At 26.5% G+C, this 27507-nt stretch overlaps 1 protein-coding gene across 2 annotated transcripts in view; it reads right to left on the bottom strand.

Annotated features, from left to right (window-relative positions):
- LOC126852232 (voltage-dependent calcium channel subunit alpha-2/delta-3) overlaps nt 1–27507 on the bottom strand; it is a 77129-nt gene that overhangs the window by 28159 nt on the left and 21463 nt on the right. Inside the window, exons 6-16 of one of the 2 annotated variants that reach the window (XM_050596802.1) lie at nt 18645–19250; nt 17677–17813; nt 13816–13896; nt 13530–13610; nt 13004–13078; nt 8546–8560; nt 8222–8329; nt 8067–8138; nt 6762–6903; nt 5443–5664; nt 5104–5203 (exon numbers count right to left, since the gene is read on the bottom strand). In XM_050596802.1, coding sequence (XP_050452759.1) covers nt 5104–5203; nt 5443–5664; nt 6762–6903; nt 8067–8138; nt 8222–8329; nt 8546–8560; nt 13004–13078; nt 13530–13610; nt 13816–13896; nt 17677–17813; nt 18645–19250 — 1639 coding nt within the window. The remainder of the gene's footprint in view (nt 1–5103; nt 5204–5442; nt 5665–6761; nt 6904–8066; nt 8139–8221; nt 8330–8545; nt 8561–13003; nt 13079–13529; nt 13611–13815; nt 13897–17676; nt 17814–18644; nt 19251–27507) is intronic. The other variant, XM_050596803.1, reaches the window with a different exon arrangement.

Raw genomic sequence — 27507 nt, 5'->3', positions numbered from 1 at the left:
TCGATCGGAGCTTTAAATGTGCTTATAATTAGTTCAAAAAGTTATAAAAACTTATGTAGAATCATATAGTCACAGATTTTGTTTCACACTAAAAGTACCATGTAATGTGAAATGAATTTTACTTTACGTAGAAAATTGCAAACTCGCATGTAGAGCCTCTTCTTTATCCACATATTGTATTTTTAACATTTACATGGATATCCAAAAAATTATATGAGACTACCAATTAAAACAAATGTTAATCAGTGATCTCTATAATCAAGATCAAGGTCAAAATCAAGGTTATTAAAGATATGTCATTTAAAGATAAATAATTACACTTTTTTAATTATTCTGTGCGTACATATATATGTATATAATATTTACACGCGTGCGTGTATATTAAAAAATAATAGTATAAGATATAAAAAATAATCTTTTCGATTATATTAGTATATTAAAAAATTGTATATGTATATATATCGAATGAGGCACGTAAAGTGTAACAGATAAAAAAAACTTCAAAACTGTTGAAAATAGAAAAAAATGTTAAACAATAGTTGGTGTTTTAGAGATTATATTTTTGAGATATATTAATTTTTTTATATGTGGATGCTTCAAATGAATTTCAAAGTTATCTAATTTTTTAAGTAACACTGCATATGTTTGAATATGCACAATTGTAGTTCACATTGAGACTAATTCAATGATTATAGGCGCGTCCATAGCGAAAAAAAATAGATAAAAAAAACATATTTATAACTCCTAAGGCATTTCAATTTTGTCTATTAACATTTCCTATTAACTTTAATTATTATCTATTAATATTCTTTCTTTAACAGTTTTACAAATATTCGTATTTGTTACACGCCTCATTCTATATGTATATGTATGTTAAAAAATTATGTATTATGTTATACACAATCTATATATATATATATATATATATATATATATATATATATATAAAGTATATTGTATAATATAATATATATGAATTTTTATAATGTGCTTTTTTACATATATCAAATAGATATATTTTTAATTTCTTATGTACGATTTGTTTATGTTTCTTTATAAAGAATCAGAATATTTTCGATTGTACCATCAGTTTTAGTATACTATAGCTTTTATATATACAATGTATGTGTATATAAGCACATACAGGATGTACCGTAAAAACCGGATCAACGCTTAGAATTAATTTCTGAGATTATTTTAATGATTTCTCCTCAGCAAAAATATCGAGGCAATAATCTGCACGTTACAAATGATTTAAAAAGGAAGGCATTTTGCAAACTAAACTTTAGAGACTTAAAACTACATTTTTTACTTAATTTTAGATAAAGTATACTTTAATAGAGAGAGAAAATTTTAATTTAAGGCTTAGTTACAAACATATACATGGAAACTTACAAAAAATAATGACTCTTCTCGACATTTTTACTGAGCAAAAATTATTTTAAAACGATCTAAAAAATTTATTCTTAAGCTTTGATTCGATCTTTACAATACATCCTGTATATATATACAGTGTCCTGAAAATTTTGACACACCAAAGTATGAAGGTAGATTGGGCCAAACTGAGTCGAAAAGTCCTGTACATTTTGCAAAATTAAAATATGTGAGCTGATGAGCGCGTTGGAAAGCGGTAGACCGGTATCGCCAGGCATGTACGACGGATTACTTGTGTACGTTTCTTAACAACGAAGGTATCATCTAAGCAAGAGGTGCGTGACTCCACCTCTCACTTAGATGATGCTTTTGTTACTAAAAGACGTACACAAGTAATTCATACATGCCTGCCGATACCGGCCTACCGCTTTTCAATGCGCTCATTAGCTCACATATTTTAATTAATAACGCAAAAACTATTGCGAATTTTGCAAAATGGTATATGACTTTTTGACTCAGTTTGGCCCAATCTACCTTCACACTTCGAGCGCGTCAAAATTTATAGAACACCCTGTGTGTGTGTGTGTGTGTATATATATATATATATATATATATATATATATATATATATATATACAGGGTGTTCTAAAATATGTATCTATATATATACAGGGTGTATTGTAAAGATCGAATCAAAGTTTAAGAATAAATTTTTTAGATCATTTTAAATAATTTTTTCTTAGCAAAAATGTCGAGAGGAGTCATTTTTTGTAAGTTTCCAATTTTTTTCCATTATATATGTTTGTAAGCCTTAAATTAAAATTTGCTCTCTCTATTAAAGTATACTTTATCTAAAATTAAGTAAAGAATATAATTTTAAGTCTCTAAAGTTTAGTTTGCAAAAAGCCTTTCTTTTTATATAAATCATTTGTAACGTGGAGATTATTGTCTGGATGTTTTGTTGATATATATATATATATATATATATATATATATATATATATATATAATATACAGGGTGTCGCATTTTAAAAGTTCCACCCTCATAACTTTTCAGGATCAACGTTTGAAGGAAAACGACTCTGATAAAAGTTGTAGGGAACAAAGGGGACTATCTAATATTGACCTTGGATTTGATATTAAAGATCATTTTGAAAGTTATTTGAAGGTCAACTTCCGTTTTTTAAACGGAAACCCCCATTTTTTACTGCATATTCTTTTAGCTTATCTCGAGAGCTTTTCAAAACACTATAATAAAATATTTTTTATTAAGAATTTTTTGAGTTATTTTGTATCTTAATCTGACATATTTTAGTATAAAATATCTCGAAAATTATTTAATGTTCGATAATTGTATCGTAATATTTGAGTACAGAATAATAAGATAAATCAAATGGTATACAGGAAATAATAGTTTTTAAAAAAAAGTATGCAATTATTCGCAATATATTTTTTATAACAATTATTTATTTTTTCTTTACACCATTTGATCCATTTTATTATTTTGTACATAAAAGTATTACGATACAATTATCAAACTAAATAATTTTCAAGATATTTTATATCTTATACTAAAATATGTCAGATTAAGATACAAAATATCTCAAAAAATTCTTAATGAGAAAACATTTTATTATAGTGTTGTGAAAAGCTCTCGAGATAAGCTACAAGAATATGCAATAAAAAAAAGGGAATTTCTATTTAAAAAACGGAAGTTAACCTTCAAATGACCTTGAAAATGATCTTTAATGTCAAATCCAAGGTCACTATTAGATAGCCCCTTTTGTTCCCTACAACTTTTATCCGAGTCGTTTTCCTTCAAACGTTGATCTTGAAAAGTTATGAGGGTAGAACTTTTAAAATAAGACACACTATATATATATATATATATATATATATATATATATATATATATATATAGAGTGTTTTAGAACACCTGTGACAACGTTCGTGGGCGGTAGAGAACAGTAAACTGAACAAAAAAATCCTTTACCATTTTGCAATTTTTGCAATAATTATTTCGAGATATTAATTTTAAAAAAATTGGCGAATGAGCACGCTTCTCGCACAGCTATCGCGCGGCTAGGCCATGGGACGTACGCTTTCTCGTCGTGAGGCCAAACTTTTCGTTGCCGTGCGACACTACGAAGCTCGCCGCTGTCACGCCTAAAACGTACGTCTCATGGTCCAGTCGCGTCCTCATTCGCCAATCTTTTTTAATTAATATCTCAATAATTATTACAAAAATTGCAAAATGGTAAAGGACTTTTCTGTTCAGTTTACTGTACTCTACCTGCTCACGAGCGTTGTCACAGGTGTTCTGGGACACCCTTATATACATATATACAGGGTGTCCGGTCAATCGCATCACCAGTCGTGTGCAGGTAGAGCAAGTAAATCTGAAGAAAAAAGTTTTGTATCACTTTGCTATTTTTGCAATAATTTTCGAGAAATTAATTTAAAAAGATCGACCAATTCGCGTGAGTATAAGCGCGCGACGAGAAAGAACGACCCAAAGACAACCCAAAAGTTTATGGTCGCTAGGCGCACGACAAAATTTTGGGAGGAGCACTCTACAAATAGCAACGGTTACATATGAGCGATACATAATAATGGATTCTCGCGTCCTAGCAACCACACATCAATGGGTTGTGCCTTTTTATTGCGCGCTTATACTCATGCAAATTGGTCACTCTCTTTTAATTAATTTCTCGAAAATTATTACAAAAATAGCAAAGTGGTACAGGACTTTTCTCTACAGTTTTACCTGCTCTACCTGCACACGACCGGTGATGCGATTGACGCCGGACACTCTGTACATATATATATATATATATATATATATATATATATATATATATATATGCATATATACAGAAGCTGTTTTATCATCAAAACACATACAATTTAGTATGTTTTTTATGATTATTATACACAAGAACATATTTATTACATATCTATAATAAAAATTGCTAAAACAATTGCAATTTTGTATTTTTATCCATCAGAAATAGTAAACGTATTTCAATCAATAAACGACCATTAAAAAGTGGTATTACCGTGCATTATTGATAAACGTGTTTAACGTGTTAGACAAATAATTGTGCATAATGGATTACCTGTGCAGTAGAGCCATCAGTATGGCAATAGGGCTAGCGGTGGAGACACACAATAATAAAATGTAATAAAAATATGCAATAAAAGATAATATTGTGAAATGAAATGTTGAACGGTTGCTCAGAGTACATTTTGCATATTACTTTGAGTAGTGATAATTTGTCACACTGATCTCTTTTTATATATGTACATATACATATTGTATAAATATCAAATAACGTGCGAACAAGTTTTATCACCTTTGATATTCTATTGTGTATATATGTATATACGATTCTCTTTTATATATATACAGACTTGACAAAGAATTCTGAACAATGTTCGGCGATTGTCAGAAGCTTTATCCGTCTATTAACACTAGAAATATGTTGCATTTTTTAATTTATTTCTACACCTTACAAAACAATTATGCAAACCAGGACGCATCATGGGCTATATAATCAAGGCGCAATGGCAACTGAATAATTTGCAAAAGTACCGGCATTATGGTGCGTGGTAATGAACCGCGTGCTTGTGCATTGCTGTGCTCGATCGCAATTTGCAATAGTGATGTGAACGGGTGAGAGTAAGAGATAGACGTGCATTTTTGCTTACTGCCGACGGAGAACTTACTTTTCATTTTCCTCTTTGTGCATTCTTTGTGCTTCTCTTTTATTAAATCCATCTGTCACTATAGCATCCAAAACTAGAGATTGCATTAGTTTCTTATCACCTGAAATGTTACAGTCGCGTTAGTTAGAACTTATTATTTATTTTGATTGACATTACTCAAGACATAAGATAAGTTTCAAAAAACGACTATGCAATTTATTTTTTCTTAATAAAATTAGAAAATTTTATATGCAATATTGTATAACGTTTTATTTGTCTTAACATACGTAATTTAACATGTTACTTTCCAAATGTTTCTTGACCATGATTTATAAAGATTAAATTAATATAAGCACTTACAATAATGAGAATCTTTTTCCGACTTGCTCGCTTGTTTATGATGCGAGCTGGGACTCCTTGTTCTCAAGGACATCCACTTCCAACCCGGTCTACGCGATCGTGCTAAAAAATGCAAAACGCGTTCTTCGGGAGAAGTAAAGAACTTATCGGAAGCCGAATTATATTCGCAGTAGACCCAATCAGGATGCACTTTCCAATTGCTCCCTTTGAAATGCTCCGTTACTACAATCATAATAATAATAATAATAATAACAATAATAATAATAACAATAATAATAATAACAATAATAATAATAACAATAATAATAATAACAATAATAATAATAATAATAATAATAATAATGATAATAATAATAATGATAATAATAATAATGATAATAATAATAATGATAATAATAATAATGATAATAATAATAATGATAATAATAATAATGGATAATAATAATAATGATAATAATAATAATGATAATAATAATAATGATAATAATAATAATGATAATAATAATAATGATAATAATAATAATGATAATAATAATGATAATAATGGAATGATAATAATAATGGAATAATAATAATGATACAATGATAATAATGGAATAATGAATAATAATGAATAATGGAATGGAATAATGAATGAATAATGGAATGAACAATGAATAATGAATAATAATGGAATGGAATAATAATGAATGAATAATGAATGGATAATAATAATGGATAATGGAATAATGGAAATGGAATAACAATGGAATAATAATGGAATAATGAACGTAATAATAATGGAATAATAATGGAATGGAATGAAATGGAATAAATGGAATGGAATAATGGAATAATAATGAATAATGGAATGGAACGAATAATAGCAATAATGGAATAATAACAATAATAATAATAATTAATAATAATAATAATGAATAATAGTAACGATAATAATAATAATTAATAATAATAATAGCAATAATAGTAACGATAATAATGAATAATAATGAATAATAATAATAGCAATAATAGTAACGATAATAATAATAATAATAACAATAATACAATAGCAATAATAGTAACGATAATAATAATGAATAATACAATAATAATAGCAATAATAGTAACGATAATAATAACGATAATAGTAACGATAATAGTAACGATAATAGTAACGATAATAATAACAATAATAACACATAATAATAATATATAACAACATTAGAGATAATAACTATGATAACATTAATAATAGAGATTTTAAAATGCATCATCTCAGATTATTTTTTTTATTTATGTGCTACTTAAATATCGTGCAATAACAATGAAAAATTTACCATTTATAATAGCGAGTTTGATTTCTTTTTCGGCACGCACTTCGAACATGCCGTATCCTTCTGGTAAAGCTAGGCCTAAAGAAAATGGAGTACCTTCGATCGGCTTGTAAAAATAGTTGTGCCGTCTAATCGTAACTCTCTTCTGCAAATCAATATATATTGTATAATTAAATAAAAATCTTAATTTTATAGTATATAATAAAATACGTATAACCATATTTATAATTGCTTTTATATAATAAATATATAATTTCGAAAATTATTACAAGAAGATAACACTTCACCGATCATTTTTATTTTCACACACATATATATATATATTCATTATCATATTATATATATATATATATATATATATATATATATATATATATATTATATACTCAATCAATAGAGCTCTAAAACATTTTGAATGTATGAATCACATTACAGATTTTTTCTAATTTCTAAGATTTGACATTTTAAAGTATTGCATTTCTTCCTGATTATATTTAGTTTGCCATATGTATTATATGTGTTATATGTGTCTCTTTATTGAAACTTTTTGTTTCATTATCTTTTTTTATCTTTAGCATAACTATTTTATTATCATTAATTTTCCACTTATTTCATTGGAATCATTAAGATTCCACTTATTTCTGTCAGTTCTTAAAGCTTTCGACGATACAATTTTTTAAATACAAAGAAAAAAAGAGCTTTGCCCTTCCTCTGCATCCCCACCTCAAAAAAAATTTCAACTAAATCCAAATTAATTTATTTTTTAAATTAAAATTAAATTTTGGTTAAGCAAAATTTTTTTAGAGTTAGAAATGCAGAAAAAGGGACGAAAGTTTCTCCGCTGTCCATGAGTGTATTTTGCAGTAAAAATAATAAAATACATCGTTTTCCGCCTAAGTTAGATGTTTATTTTTCTTTCCCACGAGGAAAGTATGATTTTCATTTCAGACGATGTATTGCAAAGTCATGTGAAATTATACACATTTTAGCCCTAAAAATACTTTTTTAATACGAACATGATATGTCAAGGTCAAAGTTATTAAAGCTGATAATTAAATTATTTATTCTTACATTACATTTAAGATATGTTATTTCTAAATTTAAAAATGAGTAGAAAAGTTTTAAATAATATAGCTCAAAAATTATAGAAGAATTCGCAACGTGATTCAAAGTAAATATGATTCAGAACTCTACCCATATAATATATGTTATATAATATACCTATATAATACTAAATCAAAAATCGAACTGATTGGTGAAATTCAGGTGTAATATTTCTGTAACAATTATCAATATTTTATGTCTTACCATATTGTCATAATGAATTTTGATTGTAAAGTCCGTTTCTCCTTCTTTTTGATCGATCAAATCACGCCTCAACTAAAAAAAATAATATTACTTATTTTTATACATTACAATAGCAATAAAATAATCGAAATACATATGGGAAAAATTAAGCTTACATCGAGCAGGAGAGAATTGTTTAGAGGGGTTGAAGGGCCATCATATTCTGCGAGTTCAACTTCCGACAAATCCACACTTATATACGTAGGCTTTAGAGTTTCCTCATACTGAAAAAAATATATATATAACAAAATCCTCAAAATTTTCATATATTATATGTATAATAAAAAAAATCCGATAGAGGTATATAATACATATATATTATACATATGTATTATACATATTATATATATACAAATATATATATATATATATACATATATTATAAACATATATATATATATATATATTATTATGTACATTTTTGACTCTGTCATACTTACTTCTGTATTTCCAGGCTACGCATAAAACATTCATATGGTTATAATATATCATGATATTACATTTCCGCATGAAATATACATAAATAACTAATAGGGATTTATTCTGTATAATTATAAGTTTTATTGAAATCGGGGATTACTTGAAAAATTTATGTGCAAAAATTAATTATATGTAAAAATTAATGTAGGAGAAAGTAGAGTAAAATTGGGTTTTTTTGGATTCGTCTTCCTACAAAAAATCAGAAAATAAAAAAAATTTTGCCGGCCGTTAATAGTCTTTAGTGAACCTTAAACTATGAGAAAATAAGGTTGCTGAAAAAAAATATTTAGTTATCAAGGAAAACAAGATTTTTTGGAGAAATCAAAATATCTGATTTTATTCTAATGGTAAGGTAAAACCGGATACCTATTTGAAAACATGTAAAACATCAATGCAATTAAAATCAAAACAAAATCTAGATTTATTTTAATCAAAATCCAATACAAAAATGTCTTTGTCAATGATTTTATTGACAAAAATCATAAATAAAAATATTTTATTCTTGTTTTATATTGTTGCAGGACTTTTTGTATAATAATAATTTTTTAATTTTATGGGTCTTAAAATATTTTTATTTAGTGATTTCTTTTTCTAAGTTAGTTAGTTAGCTAGTTTTTGTTTTTAAATTTTATAGAGAGACAAAGTCAAGATAACAGATTTTCCTCGTTTCATTACATATATATATAGATATGTATATAGATCTGATTTTGCCCCAACACGAGGAAAATAACAAATATGGCGGTTATATATTCTAACATACAAAATGACGATCAAAACTAGTGTAGGTATACTCCTTAATATGTACAGAATGCAATATTGCATTAATCAAATCAAATGCTCTGAGTATAAAGAAGCCATAATGACTCGATTGTTGCCCCGATATCGATCTTTTCTAGCTCGAAAATTTTGAACTTCTTTCAAAAAAGAAATGTTGTATGCACATAAGCTCGGTTTATCTTAAAGTAATAATGGCATGAATCTACAACTAATAACACAAGTTAATCAAAGATAATAGCATTTACCAGAAGAAACAGAGGTACTCGGTTTGACCTGTTTACTCAATTTTATTCTACTTTCTCTTAATGCACATTAAGAGAGGAAACCAATGTAAAAGAGACACTAAAAAAATTACTTTTTAAAAAAAAGTTAAAAAAAGGCGCTAAGTACAATAAAAACATTTTAAATAAAATATTTTTGTATAAAATAATTATTTAAATTTCCTACAAAAATAATGATATCAAAAAATTGCGCCAAAAGAATAAAAATTTATATTATAAAATTTATTTTTTTTTATTATTATTTAAATAAAAACAATTTAATCAAATTGTATAAAACAGTTTAAATTTAAATTTCCTACAAAAATAATGATATTGAAAAATTATGCCAACTAAATAAAAATTTATGTTATAAATTATTTTTATTTTATTATTTCTAATGTTAAGAAAAATTAGATTTAATAAATCGCATTATAATTAAAGTAATAGTATAACTGAAATAGAGTTATTTTGTAAATAACTAAATGCACAATATACACACATCTAAGGTTTTAGGATATAATTATTAAAGGAAAATTTCTCATAAATTCTACATGGCATAAGACAAATATATAATTATACCAAAGCAAAGTATAATAACTTGGCGTGTCTGGGTCACATTAAAACATATTGTCTTAAATTTATTTGTGTTGTACAACATCTCATATTATGTGAAAATTAATTGCATCAATTATATAATAAAAATATTAGTATATTAAATAGAGATATCTTTCTTTTTTTTCATCAAAATACAACAGTTCTTTTTGCTTATTATAGATATCTAGATCCTTCAAATTTCTTATCTACTCTTAATTTAAGAATAACGAATAATTATAAATTAGTGTCTCAGAAATATACATTATTATTTACAATCTATACTTCTAAATTTTTTGATGAATAATCGTTGTTATTCATGTAGTTTTATTATTAATTATAGAAATAAGAAAATTACGGTAAGTACTTTTTTATAAATTTTTAAATTAAAAAATTAAAAAATTAATTTAAATATAATAATAATATAACTATATTCAATATAATATTCTAAGAATAATATTCTTAATAATAATATAACAATATTATAACTTTTTAACATTATTTAATTTAATTTATATTGCATATAGCTAGTGTTTTGCCATTTTATATTAATTTTATTAATCGGCTTTTGGTACATTTTATTCTATGTAAAATAAATCATTTAATAATTTTCAAATTGATGACAATTGATTGATGACAATTGTTAATAAGACTTGCATAAAAAACATTTTTATGCAACGCAATTATAACCGCATTGCACTCGTTTATGTATACTAGAGTTCTTAAAGATAGAATCTGGTCACTTAATTAATTTTGGAAAAACATGGCAGCAGTGTATATATGAACGAGTGTAATGCAAAGCAATCATAATTATGTTGTATAAAAAAATATTTCTTATTCAAGTCTTATTAACAATTATCACCAATCAGGTTTGAAAATTATGAGACGATTTATTTCATATAGAATAAAAATTGCCTGTGTCAAAAGCCGAATAAGCAAACCAATATACAATAGCAAAACAATGACCATGCATTCTATAATTAAATAATATTAAAAAATTAAATAGTTTTAATTTTTATTATATAGTTCATATTTTTTATAATATTGTATATTATTATCTTAGAATATTATATTAAATATAGTTATATTAATATTATATTAATATTAATATATTATATTAATTTTATATTAATATTATATTAATATTATATTAATATTATATTAAATATTATTGTTATTTAAATTAATTTTTTTTTATTCTTTTATTTAAGAATTTATGAAAAAATACAAGTTATTCATAATTTTTTTATTTAAATAAATATATAAAAAGTACGAGCTGTTCATAATTTTCTGATTTAAATAAATATAAATTGTTTGTAATTTTTTTATTTCATTTCTTTTTAAATTATTATGTTTTATCTAACAATTTCTATTGGTTCTGTCATGTTTTTCTAAATTTTGTTTTGACAATAAAAAGAAATGCGCACTATGGCTTCAGATTCAATTCAGACTTGCACAAATGTAGGCCTTTAGTTTAGATGCGGTTATCATGGTAATTTTTCAATCAATCAATCGCCAACTGCAGAGCGTTGCTAATATAACTCAGAACAATACTAGCGCAATCTTTCGTCGAAAGCAGTAAAAGGACTTGAAGTTTTATTTTATATTATATATATTTTATATATATACAGGGTGTCCGGCGTCAATTGCATCATCCATCGTGTGCAGATAGAGCAAATAAAACTGAGAAAAAAAGTCCCGTTTTTTTCGATAACGCTTAATAAAAGAGTTATTATTGAGTGAAGTCTGACAATTCAGCGCCGATCTTTAGCTGGACACATGTCAATGAGCCGCACGCCTGGCATGTGTGCATGAACGCTCAGCTTTTTACAGCGCCTCACTGACGTGCGCCCGGTTAAAAATCGGCGATGATTGGCTAGACGTTACTCAATAATAACTCTCTTATTAAGCGTTATAGAAAAAAATGGTACAGGACTTTTCTCCTCAGTTTTATCTGCTCTACCTGCATACGACGGGTGATGCGATTGACCCTGTATATATATATATATATATATATATATATATATATATATATATATATATTATATTACATTTATTTTATATTATATTATATCGTTGATGATGATGTCGACGTTTCTTAAAGAAAATTTTCATATTTTAAACTTTACATCGTAATATCTCTGATCATAGATTATGTAGAGCAAAATTAAAGACATTTTCCTTATATAATTAAGATCCAAGCTATCCATTAAGCCTATTAAAAACTTGATCGGTCCAGCCGTTATTGAGAATCATAATTATGAAGTACTTGCAATTGACCGATTCGCGTATAGATACACAGTGTGCCTCATTATACTTGGCGCGAGACACTACAGTCTCTTGATATTTAAAAAAAATTTCTTTTAGTAAATAATTGATTTTTTTTCAAATCATTTTATTAGCATAACAAAATACATAATTTAAACTACTTTTGTAAAATTGTTGTTAAAAGATATTAATATTTATAACTACAATAGCCAATAGTACAATAGCCATTTTTTTTAAACTCACAATATAGGCTATTGTAGCTATAAATATTAATATTTTTTAACAAAAATTTTACAAAAGATAGTTCAATCTATGTACTTTGTGATGTTAATAACGTGATTTGAAAAAAAAACAATTATTACTAGACAAAAAGTTGTTAAAAATAGATTTTTTTTCAGCTGTTATACTGGTTTCCTCCTTTAAAGTGTGAAAAAAAAGTTAATTCTATTACTAATTGCAAAATTATATTTTCAAATTAATTTTGGGATTATCTTCTATTATAATAATATTATTAGTACTTACGAGAGGCCGCAAATCAGGATGATACAGAACTCTGCCATTATTGTCAACAATAAACGAGTATCCATTAACTCCTAACTGTAATTAAAATAGTGCATATTTAGATATTAGTTATGAACAAGAAAAAAATAACTTATATAAATAAAGTTGATTATACTAATCTTCACTAAATTTTATTAAACAAATTTTCTTTATCTATATTGTAGATAAGAAAATATAATAATAGCAACAATAGACTCACAGTAAAAATCAGAATAAGAACAGAGTAAAAGTCAAATGGAAAACTGGCAGATAAGAGTCAAGTCGCGGATATGGATAAGCATGAATTTCATGCTAAAGAAAGATCAAAAAATGATTCCAAACATACATTTTTAATGTATATTAGTTAATAAAAAACAATAATAAGTTTGCGCACCAATACCCGCCTCTATCTCTTATCGGCCACATTTTCACTTGAAGGAAATTTATGAAATTATAATTTTAGAAAAAATGAATTAAATTTAAAATTTAAAAAAGCATTAATCTATACCTTGTAAGGCGGCACGAGCTTCTGAATCTCCTCAACAGGTACATCAGTACCAACAATACCCAACAAATTGGCTGTTTTTACCTTAAAAAACGATAATACATACATATATGAAATTCTTCATGTTTACAGATTACTAATAGCGTAATGTGACAGTAAAATGTAAACCGAAAGCCATAAGTCGCAAGACAAGAATTATAAACAAATAAGTAAATGTTATTTTAGCATAAAACATTAAAGCAACGCTCGCGCAAAATTAAAACAAAACTTATTATTTTTAGATAATTACCGTATAATTTCGGCGATCTAAAATTGGAGCTGTCACAGACGTCATTAGTTGACCGCGATTTTCTCTGCCATACATATTACTCTGAAGATCAATCGTTATTATTGTAGAATATCAGATTATCACGTACATGATATCAAGAAGACACCAATATTTATAAAGACGTCCAAAATCATGATAATTAAAATTATGATAATTAAAATTAATAAAAAATTAATATGATAATAATAATATATTATACGAAAGAGATAAAAGGCGATTAAGAATCATTGCGGTAATATGTGCGCATATGTTTTATTACAAGCAAATTGATATTTTAACTATAATCGATTAAAGAAGAAGGGCGATAAGAATATCATCTACATATTTAAAGTAACAAAGGAAGTTAACCTTAATGTCTCAAATGCTTTTTGTCTAAATCTTGCACTACAATGACCGCAATAATGGGGGATAAAGGAGAGCACCAAAGGTTTGTTTGTAAATAATATCATTAAATGTGAAGAAAGTTGAATTAAAAATAAATCTAGGAGATCTATAAATCTGCTAGGAGAAATTCTGACTTAGAAATTTTGGAATTATCAAAAATATAATTCCATCTATCCAAAATACTGTCCATCGCATTTTCAATAGGTATATTTGTGAAAAGAGAAACGACATTTAAATTAGACTAAGTTATCATGAATCTTCAAAAGTTTTTTTATTAATTTGAAACTATTTGAAACGTTATTATGTGCTGTTGAAAAACTTTTAAACATAATCTGATGTAAATAAGAAACTAGGAATAATAGACTTTAAACAAGGAACTATTATTCTAAATAGACAGTTTGGTTTATAGATTTTAGGGAGTCCATAAGCCTTTGATTATCTGGACATCACTATGATTTTAAATAAAAATCATATAATATATAATTGATTTCATAAACTAATTTTTTCGAGGAAATATCTGAGCTTTTCTCCCTATGTCCTGTTTGTCAGAAAAGAGGCACATTTAATAGCCTCATTGACAGAGTATTTTTACTCTTACATCCAGAGTTTCACTCTAAAAATATTGAGTTAATTGTAAAAATTCTTCTCGATGATGGTTATTCATTGAAATCCATTTTTCAAACTTTCACTTTTCACGCACGTCTTAAAACATTATTCAATAAGTCAAAAAATAGAAAAATGAATATTAATCAGGAAGCAAAGAACAAATATTTTTCATATTTCACTATATCGTATTATTACCTACATTAATATCAGGGTTGGGAAGTAACGTGTTACTTGTAACGCCGTTACTTCGTTTCAGCTACTTTTTTCGATAACGATCGTTATTTTTTTTTGTAATAATAACGGTAACGTTGTTACATTTTTCCAATAACAGTAATGAATTAGCTATTACTTTTATCGTTACTTTTTAGTTCCCTATTATCTTTATATCTATTTAATAGATTGGGCGTTAGTCGCGCACTAATCGCGCACATTATTCCTGATTAGATAAAATTATTTATCCAAATATAAAATTATTATTTTGAATCAATAAGTTATCAAAACTTTGAAAGTCACGCTATCTTATTTGTAAACATTTTTCTGTATTCATATTTACTTTATGTATCATACGATATAAAGAGGCTTGACATGTCTCAAACATTTTTGTCTAACATTTGCCTTTTATACATGTATAATTCAAGTTTCGGTATTTGTTCGGTATATTTGTATTGCCAGTTGTTTTTAAGGATGTTCCTATTTTTGAAATATTAGGAATTTAAACAAAAATGTACAGAATATTCTTACATATGTTCAGAAATTTATAAAAAAATCCTGAGTTGATTCGCTGAAGCGATTAAAAGTTATGAGAATTTTAATTTGTAGCAAATTAACCCCTGACCTTATGGAAAACGTGTGATTCAACGTCGATTCAAATTGCCAAAACAGATGGAAATAATATTCAGAATTTGTTTAAAATTTGCAAAAATGTAGTATATATAAAGAGGAAATATTTAATTAAATATTTAATAAGTACTGACTGGTTAAAAAGATATTAAATATAATTCGATGAATATGTGTATTTTTTATGTAGTTTGAATATAAGAAATTGCGTGGAATATTACAATTTAATCATAGCTACAGTGTAGAAATGTATTTTTGAATTTCTGTTGCCTTATTACTGAGAATTTCCGAATTTTATAAATCAAAATGATCAACTTTTAGCAGTGACAATATTTCAAATTCAACTTCACAACAAAATTTTATTTATAAAAATAAAAGAATTACTCGTACTGTGGTTCAGAATATCAGAATAAAAATAAAAACAGTTAATAATCACAAAATTGATCATATCATTGATATGACGTAAAACTGTGAAAATATGGCAACATCACTCAGCTGAGAAGAATGAGAGAAACGGAAATAGTGCGAAGTAGTTGGAACTCTTATAGCAAATTTTGATAGTATTATATAATATTATATAATATTATATAAGATATGCAATTGCTGTCCATTTGAAATTGACAACTTTTCATGCAATTTTAGCCTACGCATGCTATAATCCAGTAGGCCTCATGTATAGAGTGCTCAATCTGGCCAACTTATGAAAAATTACAATGTTGTCATATTTCACGCTCCTCAGAGACATGACAAATTATTAAATTTATCAATAAAATAGTTAAGAATCTTGTATATTTTGTAATTATTAACTGTTTTTATTTTTATTCTGATATTCTGAACCACAGTACGAGTAATTCTTTTATTTTTATAAATAAAATTTTGTTGCGAAGTTGAATTTGAAATATTGTCACTGCTAAAAGTTGATCATTTTGATTCATAAAATTCGGAAATTCTCAGTAATAAGGCAACAGAAATTCAAAAATGCATGTCTACACTGTAGCTATGATTAAATTGTAATATTCACGCAATTTCTTATATTCAAACTACAAAAAATACATATATTCGTCAATATCGAATTTCAGTTTTTTACTACGATTGTGGCTGGGTTCAGGGAGCACGCTCATAGCACTAAAAGCGTGCTCCCCAGCCTGTATCTATCATACATCCTTAAGATTCCTGAGTAGTCACCGCAGCCATATTGGAATCGTGATGTCAGAAACAAGAATAATATGCTGAGAATTTTTGTGTGCCATTTTTAAATAAAAAGATATTTTGAAACAACATTACAGATCGCTTTAATACGCTTGTAAAATTGCCCGAAAACTTTTCCCTTGACAGTTTATAAAGTAAAATGAGTGAAATCTGAAGCATATATGCTTTTAGCATAGTTTTCGGAGAATTTTACAAGCGTATTAAAGCGATCTGTAGTGTTGTTTCATCAAAATATCTTTTTATTTAAAAATGGCATGCAAGAATTCTCAGCGTGTCGTTCTCGTCTCTGACGTTACGATTCCAATATGGCCGTGACGACTACTCAGGAACCTTAAGGTAGTATGTTTCACACAGTCTCTCTCTTTCTATATCAAAATTTCATTATATTACATTTATCTTCTGACAACATGGGTGACTCACTCTTATTCTGCGTATTATTATTATTGTTACATTTTTGATATAATACATATCCCATATACTTTGTAATGGCGCGGAAGATGGTCCCAAAAAAATCAAAACATACACTTTTTGTGAGTGTATCTATTATTTAGTTAAAATATCAATGTAATTTGATTATAACAAAATATGTGCACACAAATGATCGCGTTGGCTTTTGATTGCCTTTTATCTCCTTCGTATATTCATAAGAGCTTTTATTAGTTTATGTTAAATAATTAATATAAATTAATTAATTAATATGATAATTAATATAAATTAATTAGTATGATAATTATACATAATAATTTTACGTTATCTTATTTTAATAACATAAATTAAATTGCTTACTTTTCCACCTATATAAGCAGGAGTCCAATGAAGAGGATGATCATGCTGATAGAGTACCATAGGCCGCGCTAGTACTTTCACGTATTCGAAGACTTTATCATGGATTTCATCCATATTTGTTATTCTTGCATAAAATCCTATAAGAGATTTTTTATTATTGTAAATATAAAAAATTTACAAAACTCTTTAGACAACTTTTCTTAGGCCTTAATGAGTTAAAAGAAAGAGAAAGAAAAAAAAAATATATATATATATATATATATATATATATATATATATAGAGAGAGAGAGAGAGAGAGAGAGAGAGAGAGAGAGAAAGAAAAACAGAAAAATTAGAAAGAAAAATATAGGTATGTATGTATATACAATATTCCTTTTCTTAATTCCTTTTTTTCTTTTTCTCTGTATTTCTTTTAATTCTCTTAAATATACACGTAATTTAAATAGACATTCTCACACACACAATTAAAACCACAAATTTTTTTTATTTGTTATTTTTTTTATAGCTATATGCAAAGTGTCCTAAGAGGAAAAGTTAATATTCTGTCAATATTCTGGAAATAATGGTATCGATTTTATTTTAGATAAAAATGTAAACGAGTGTCCTGATCCAAATTATAATAACGCTATGTTATCATAAGAGTTGATAAATGCATTGATGTTGACAGCGTAATTTTTAAAAATTTATTATAAACTATAATAAAAGTGTCACTTTAACAATAAATTAGAGACAGTACATAGTATCTCTTTCTTATCAGTAATTTTGTGAACCTTTAAACAGTTCTATCATGGAAATTGTTTGAAATAGGACTCTCGTTTATATATAAACATTTTTGCTTAAAATTACCAATCAGAGATGTCACCACCTCCCAGAATATAACCCTTTTCTTCTGGGATACTCTGTATAGATGCTATAGTTATATTAAATTTAAAATACATATTTACAAGCTATCAATGAATAATGTTACCCTTATTGGTGCAGGCTGTGTTTCGGAGCTCGGGACTTTTATCACCGCCGATAAGATAAGTAAAGATGCGAACAGGCATGTGCGGCGAATTGTAACGTTTTATCACTTCCATGGGCGGGCCGCTAGTGTCGCAAGTAATCAACATAATGGCCTGATTGCACTGACTTCCCTGGCCAGTTCGATTATATTTGTGCAAGATCTCGAAGGCGGTACTTAGCGCGGCTGAGATATTGGTCACAGGGTCCTCATGTTTCACAAAAGATAACGCTATCTTCATTTCGTGAATATTCTCTGGTGATGCCTGCACCAAGCTGTCCTTGAAACATTGTACGATTTCTTCGGCATTCTCACCGTAACGATATACATTCACGTAATCATTCGGCCCCAAAGTGTCTAGGATGACTCTCGTCGTGGCTATCGTCAATTGCCGATTCTTATCAGATACGTAAGTCGTACTATCGATCAATACTGCTAAATCTCTTGGGCTATTTGCCGCCCCAATAAACCAATTCAACATCTTAAAATTGTATACGTCACGAACAGCCCGATGGTGTGAGGAGGACTTGAACTTTCCGGATGTACCCTCAATCGGCGGCCACGATATCGCTGTAATATATAAGGCTATTTTATCATTTTTTATCAGTTTTAAAAAAAAAATTATCAAAAAATATTTAGAACGTGTATATTTACAACTGTACACTCGTATGTATAGATTACATTGAAACTTAACTTAAACAAAATTAAAATATCTTCAAATTTTATTGTAAATTCTATTAGTTAGCGCTCAAATATTTCATAATAATGTTACAATTTTTTTATGATAAAATCTCATAAAGATATTAGTCTTAAAACTAATATCTCACCGACATTCGATTTATGCAAAATATATCATGCAATATGTAAAAATGCGCACGGTCGAATTTCATTGAATGTGTGAGTATATGCATGTTGCATACAACGCATGTGCATGTGTATATTTCTGTATGTGTATGTATGCGTGAAAATTATGTATATGTGTGTGTACAGCAGAAAGAAGAAGCATATATATAATTTATCACTTTTACAGTATTCTACAGTGACTAAATTTTTTTTACTGTATATGTGTGCGCGCACATTTTTCATTCGCCTATTAAAACGATTTTGTAATAGGAATGTTGCGTCCAGACTTGTTATGCATCCTTGTATTGTACTATTATTGTATAACATATTAATATTAATTAAATATTAAATATATTATGTTATAAAAAATTTATTTTATATTTTATAATAAATTTTATAATAATATTTTATAATAATAATTTTATAATGTTATAATAAATATTAATATATTAATTAATATAATAATAAAAGGATTCCCAACAAGTCTACATTGAGTCCGCTTTGAGATGCACGCATACATATGCACGCGCAAACAAATACATATAAGGCATAAATTCAATCATATATCTTTTACGTAGTAGGTAATATCTTGATTTAATGGAATGCTGATAGCACAGTTATTGTTAAGACTAATATCTTCATAAAATTTTAATATAAAAATGTTATTTAACACCATTTTTAAAATACACAAATAATTTGTCGTATATGCCTGCCGATACCAGTCTACCGCTTTCCAATAGTTAGCGCTCATTAGTTCACATATTTTAATTAATAACGCAATAACTATTGCGAATTTTAAAATGGTATAGGACTTTTCGATTCAGTTTGGCCCAATCTACCTTTACACTTCAAGTGTATCAAAAGTTTCCGGACACCCTGTATACATATGTATACAAACTAATCTATTAGAAAGGTTCACTTTTAACTTTTTTTGAATTTAGAAAAAAGATATTTCAAATAAATTTTTTTTTATAAGAAGAAGAATATAAAATAATCACATATATTTATTTTTCTAAAGTTTTTTTTTTAAGATCAGAATATAATTTGATATCAATAGTTTTTGTAGGTGCAAAATTGATCTTATGCATTTTTTCTACTGCAAGCGAGTTTTTAAGTGACCTATTTTAAATGCCGGGGATATTGTTATTTCCGAGATTCCTCAATTTGATAACTGTATTGGGTAGATTTTTTTACTGAAAAAAGAAATGCCGTAAACCACAATGTTCTACGATCAATAATTTTCGAGATATCGAATTTTAAATGTCGTAATAAGTCAAAACTGTAGAACTGCAGAACTGTAGAAAAATGGAGCCAGTTCTATTAACCTTGACCTTGACTTATGTTGTCAAGGTCATCGTCCTGAATGATCCTGACCTTGGAATAGTGACAGTCACGATCCATTCAAAAGTAATCATTAAAGTTTCTGTTTTGTACAAAGCACGATACAATTTGGTTATATAACGTAATTCAAACCAAATTTTAGTTTTAAATCAGAAATAGATTTGGGTTAGATTATATCCGAAAGTGGAGTCCCCCGTAGAGGAGGCGGAACTTACTGTATCTACGCATGTATTTTGCAAGACGAAACAACGATCCTCTTATGTCTCTACGATTTTATATGGGCTTGTAAGTTTTCATGTGAAGCACAAACCTTATTATTCTCTGCTTTAGATGCGAAACGAGGTTTATGTTATTACAATTCTACATGGATTTTCAACTTTCTACGCAAAATATAATTTAGCCCTTGACTTGAAAATTTGACTTATTACGACTTTTTAAATTTGATATCTCGAAAACTATTGATTGTAGAGCATTGCGGTTTTGGCATTTTTTTGATAAAAAATTTATTCAATGCATTTATCAAATTGCTCCAGAAAGTTACAATCTTGGTTAGATGCTTCATCCTATATATTTTTTACTGCAGATTTTTATAGTTGATATCAAGACATTTTCAACTTGTGCTTTTTCATAAAAAACTGACTGACAATGAATCAAACATCGAAGATATAATAACATCATCGTTATATGTATTAGCATAATATCCATATCAGATATACTACGTAGACGTTGCACGATCGAACATTTTTTTGTATATGTGTATGACAATTAAAATCGCTCTATTAGAGAATATTTTTCGATGAACAAATAATCTCCTTACAATCGTCGAAACAATATTTGTTCAAAAATATAAAATTTGAAAAAATATTTTGAATAAAAGTTTCATGATTTTTAATGTATTTTTCATGTATTTTATAATTCTAAAAAAAAGATACAAAAAAAGCGCCAAGTGAAGAAGTCTCGCCATGTAAAAAGTATTACATAAAAAACTATCATTTTTTTAATTAAAAAATAGCTCTACAAAATAATGTTATCTAATTTTATACAAAACAGTGTTATTTTAATTGTACAAAATAAATGTTTTAATTTCTTAAAAAAATAAATATAAAAAAATTCTGTCAACTAACAATCCAAATTACACTACAAAATTAATTTTTTTTATGATTATTTAAATAGAAACATTTTAACCAATAATATTGTTGCACAAATTAATTGTTTAAATTTCTTACAAAAATTTTGATATCAAAAATTTCGCCAAATAAAAATTTGCTAGAAAATTATTGTTTTTATTATTAAAAAACATTTTTATTAAAAAAATTATTATCCAAATTAGTTGTTTTAATTTTCTAGAAAAATAATGATATTAATCGCGCCAAGATTTTTAAATAAAATTTTTTTATTTTTAATTTTGTATTTTTGATTTTTAATTTTGCATAATTTTTAATTTTAATTTTTTGTATAAATTTTTAATTTTTTATTTCTGTTTACATTTTCAATTTTGTTTTTTGTTTTATATATTATCTTTTTTCTTTTATTGGAAATAATATTGAAAATAATAAAATAAATAAATTTATTATAAATTTTTATTCAGTTGGAGTAATATTTTTGAAATCATTATTTTCTAGAAAATTAATATCATTATTTTTCTAGAAAATTAAAACAACTAATTTGGATAATAATTTTTTAATAAAAATGTTTTTTTAATAATAAAAACAATAATTTTCTAGCAAATTTTTATTTGGCGAAATTTTTTGATATCAAAATTTTTGTAAGAAATTTAAACAATTAATTTGTACAACAATATTATTGGTTAAAATGTTTCTATTTAAATAATCATAAAAAAATTAATTTTGTAGTGTAATTTGGATTGTTAGTTGACAGAATTTTTTTATATTTATTTTTTTAAGAAATTAAAACATTTATTTTGTACAATTAAAATAACACTGTTTTGTATAAAATTAGATAACATTATTTTGTAGAGCTATTTTTTAATTAAAAAAATGATAGTTTTTTATGTAATACTTTTTACATGGCGAGACTTCTTCACTTGGCGCTTTTTTTGTACCTTTTTTTAGAAAAGTAATTTTTTTAGGTAAGAATAGTTCGTATATATTGTACAACGTTTTAAAAAAATTTTTTATTAATATATAGATCAGATATATAACACTAAAAGCATGATTTTACTAGAAACAAAAAAAAATTTTTTTAAAAATCAATTAATAAATTTGTACACACGCGATCAAAGTTGAAATTATATAAATAATAACACAATCTAATACAGTTTTTAATACATTTATTCGATAGTTTTGTTATATATTTACACGAAAAGTGTCTTCTCTCTCATCTTTTACTCTACATGTACTAGGAATACTATATACAGGGCGTCAATCGCATCACCCATCGTATGCAGATAAAGCAGATAAATTTGAGGAGAAAAGTCCTGTATCATTTTTTTTTATAATGCTTAATAAGAGAGTTATTATTGAGTAAAATCTGGCCAATCATCGCCGATCTTTAGCCAGATGCACGTCAGTGAGACGCTGTACAGCTGAGCGCTCACGCACACATGCTAGGCGCGCGGCTCATTAACGTGCGTCCAGCTAAAGGTCGGCACTGAATTGCCAGAGTTTACTCGATAATAACTCTTTTGTTAAGCGTTATCGAAAAAAATGGTATAGGACTTTTCTTCTCAGTTTTGCCTGCTCTACCTGCACACGATGGGTGATACGATTGACGACGGACACCCTGTATATTAAAATTTATACATTATAGTATGCATAACATGTATACATAAACATATCTATGTACATAATAATATTTGTCATGTCAAACGATGTATGTAATCGGTAGGTATATGAATTTTACAGATAGTTACCTTCGGCTGCAAATGGCGCTAGCGTAATCTTGTGTCAAAACATTGGAAAAGTACATTTTCTGGACGAAGGTGATCGGAACGTTTCTTACATAAAAATTTTCATATTGAAACTTTGTAAACATCGTAATATGTTCGTTTGTAAAACATGTAGAGCAAAAATAAAGACACTTTATTCGTATAATTTAAATTCAAGCTATCGATTAAGCTTAATAAGAATTCGATCCGCTCAGCAGTTATTGAGAACTGATAATCTGATATATTTTCAACTAGCTGACTCGCGTTTAGATACACGGTACACCTCTGCTTCTCTCCGGACTTGGCGCGAGACACTACCGTGTCTCTTGATAGTGCAATCAAATTTTTCAAAAATGTCATAATTTTCCAAATTGTCCTCTTTCTCTTAGTTTTTCAAAAATTTGAAACTTGTCTTCATAGCAAAACTTGAAGAATATTGAATGCACAAATTCAATTATATATGATGAAATTATATATCCAAAAATACATTTTACAGAAATAAGTTAACAATACGACTTAAGCGCTCTATTTGTATTCGTCTTATCATAGTGATAGCTTGTTCTTCATAATCTCCCAAAGATAATCAATAAATAATTTACATATTACAAAACAAATTAAAAATTTACATTGTAACATTTACATATAACAGTAATTATGTCAATAAATAATTTATGTATATAAAGAAAATAAACGTTTGTATGCATTAGAAATAGAGCTAGCTAAACAAAAAAAAGATCTCTTTTACGAGACATCCAAAATAAATAGATAAAATGATACAGTGCAATGAACAAACAAATGCATACAATCTAAAAGATTGCCTTGTTGATGCAATAGCATAATTTAATTTAATTTAAATAATTTCATTACATCGTGGGTAACTATATTCATCATTATAAAAGCATCCATCATTGTGAATCAAATTAACAGTTCAGTATAATTTCAGTGCGAATAAATACATGTACACATATGTATGTTATACATATATATATATATATTAGTTTTTTAAATTTTTATTATTGTTAATACTTTTACTTATTAAAAAACATACTTTTAAAAAAAATTAATGTTTGTTTTTTAATTTGGTTATCATATAATACATGATAAAGTAGTATGAAATTTTTTATAAAATTTAAAAAATAGTAACGGAATGTAAAGAAATATATTAATACATTATAAATAAAGTGCACAAACGCGCGCACGGACACACGCACACACACGCAACATGCACGCCCGTATGCATACATGCACACAAAATTATTTCATAAACTTATGAAGATCATTGTTATTGAAATCAACAAAAATATTGAATTCAATATTATATTCTATTTGGTAATAAAATGTTATTCAAATGTGCTTTAATTATGTATATAATCATTTTAATTATATTGTTCCTCTAATTTTAAAAAACTTTGTGTATTTAATTTCACAATATATAATATTTAATATTTTAATTTTATAATATTTTTGAAGTATATATATATATATATATATATACACACATATATGTATGTATGTATGTATGTATATAAAGAGAGACATTTATTAAGAAATATAGGTATTTAATCTGAAAGATTTTTTATAAATAATATTTTTTATTACTGTACAGAATCATGTCTTTTTATTATCAAATTGTTGAAAACATTGAACTTGACATGAACTATAATAAGAATCTGCAGTCCAAAAAAAACGGATATGATTACAGAGGATCTCCTTCTAATCGTAAAAATAATTCTTTGTTCTTCCAAACATTTTTATTCAAAATTTTAGATAAAGTTAAAGAACTTCTAATGCAACCATCTCAAATAATTTATTATATGCATTTTCTATTGCTTTTTACTTATATAAATAAAAAGCACAGTGTCACTTTAGTTTCAAATGCTAGATTTGCAAATAAAAAAATTAAATAGTTTGAAAAAAAATTAATTAATTTTGCACAGGAAAAAATTAAATAGCTTTCGTAAGATAAATTTTTCATAAAATTTAGATAAAATTTTTCATAATGTTTCAATATGTTTAAACTATTAAAAATTACAATAAAAAATATGTACTGTATATTTAATATTTTTAGGTATTGGATATTGTATAAATAGAAATACAGATAAATATTTATAATATTAATTTAATATTATATTTATAATTTTAAACACATTATACACAATTTGGCTTATCAGCGAATTGCTGACTGTTATAATAGATAAATAAATAGATAAATAAGAGCAAAATTATCAAAGAGAGGTTTTTCAAAAAAGTTCTCTAAATCCCAATAAATATCCATGAGAATTCTCTAATTTTTCTAGGCAGAAATCCCAGATTGAGAACCCTAGGTTTTCCATGTTTTTCCAGAGATTAGACATCCTGTTTATGTAGGCCAATTATTTTTTTTATAAATAACTATCATATATAATATATGTTACATTTTACATTTATGAATGTAATATTACAAATAACCGCGCGTGATTTACCGGTAACACTTATATATAACGCAATAATACCTATAATATATATTTAGATTAGTTGCATCTATATATTACATTAATGTAACTGTCTCACGGCACTGAACATTGCGGCAATATTGCAATATTGCTGCAATATCGCTGTAATATTGCTGCAATACTGCATCATTGTAGCAATATTCTCTGCTATATAGGAGGTTTTTAGCATCTATTCTATTTTTGCCACCATATCGAGATAGCTAGCTATGCTCAAATTTTGGGACGTTTCTCTTCAGTATTTTATATGATCTCTTATTAATATTTTATACTTATAGGCGGTGCTGTATATTTCGACCGCGTTTTTGTCACGTGACAGTAAATTATATGCTTGATTTCTACTCCCAATAAATAAAATGCGCGCAATATACCAGCAGATTGCCAACAAATTTACTCAGGAATTGCTAACAAATTGGCATCAATTGTGTCCGCATTAGGATTGTGATCCGCCTTCAAACATGTATAATCAAACAGCAGATTAAGGCGGCAAAACCCGCGCAGGATCTGCTAACATAATCTGACATTAAATTGGCAGAAATTGAACAGGATCTGTGCGCGCACAATCTGACGATAGATTGATAATAAAAAATCGAGTAAGATCTATAGTTCCGAAGCATTTAAATAGAATAATAATAACGTAAATCAGTATTTATGAAAGCTCTCAATAAAGTTGATTTTAATATAAATACAATTATATTAATGTTATATAAATGTAATAAAACTTAATTGATATTACAAGTACATAAGCGTTACCGGTAAGCAACTGTCTAACGATGATAGGACTGTCTAATGATCAGATTTTGTCACGTCATGATTTTCTGATATTTATCGAAATATGATGTATATATCTTGTAATCATATTATAATAATACATATCATGTGTGTGCGAGCTAACGTGCTCATGAAAAAAAGTGAACTCATATAATGATGTTATTTTTTGTCAACTCAGGATAATCACGTGTTGACTGCATTAATTAACTAATGTTAATAAGTTTTGTGCGGTCAACATTTCGTCATTAATAAACATTGTTTGTTGCAATTCAATGTAATATAAAAATAATAAAGATATAACGCAAGTTACCTATATGATATTAGAAAATATTATTTTGCAACATTGCTACAGTAATGTAACAAAATATTATGATAATATAATATTGTTATATGTGTGTGTGAGTTTTTTTGCTTATCATTACGCGACAAAATCAAACGTATATAACTCGCATTCAAATTTTTGTCATGAAATACATATAAAACTTGCAAAAGAATG

The sequence above is a fragment of the Cataglyphis hispanica genome, chromosome 10, assembly GCF_021464435.1.
Source record: "Cataglyphis hispanica isolate Lineage 1 chromosome 10, ULB_Chis1_1.0, whole genome shotgun sequence".
In the NCBI taxonomy this organism is placed as follows: domain Eukaryota; kingdom Metazoa; phylum Arthropoda; class Insecta; order Hymenoptera; family Formicidae; genus Cataglyphis; species Cataglyphis hispanica.
This window is presented reverse-complemented; position numbering and strand designations above follow the sequence as displayed.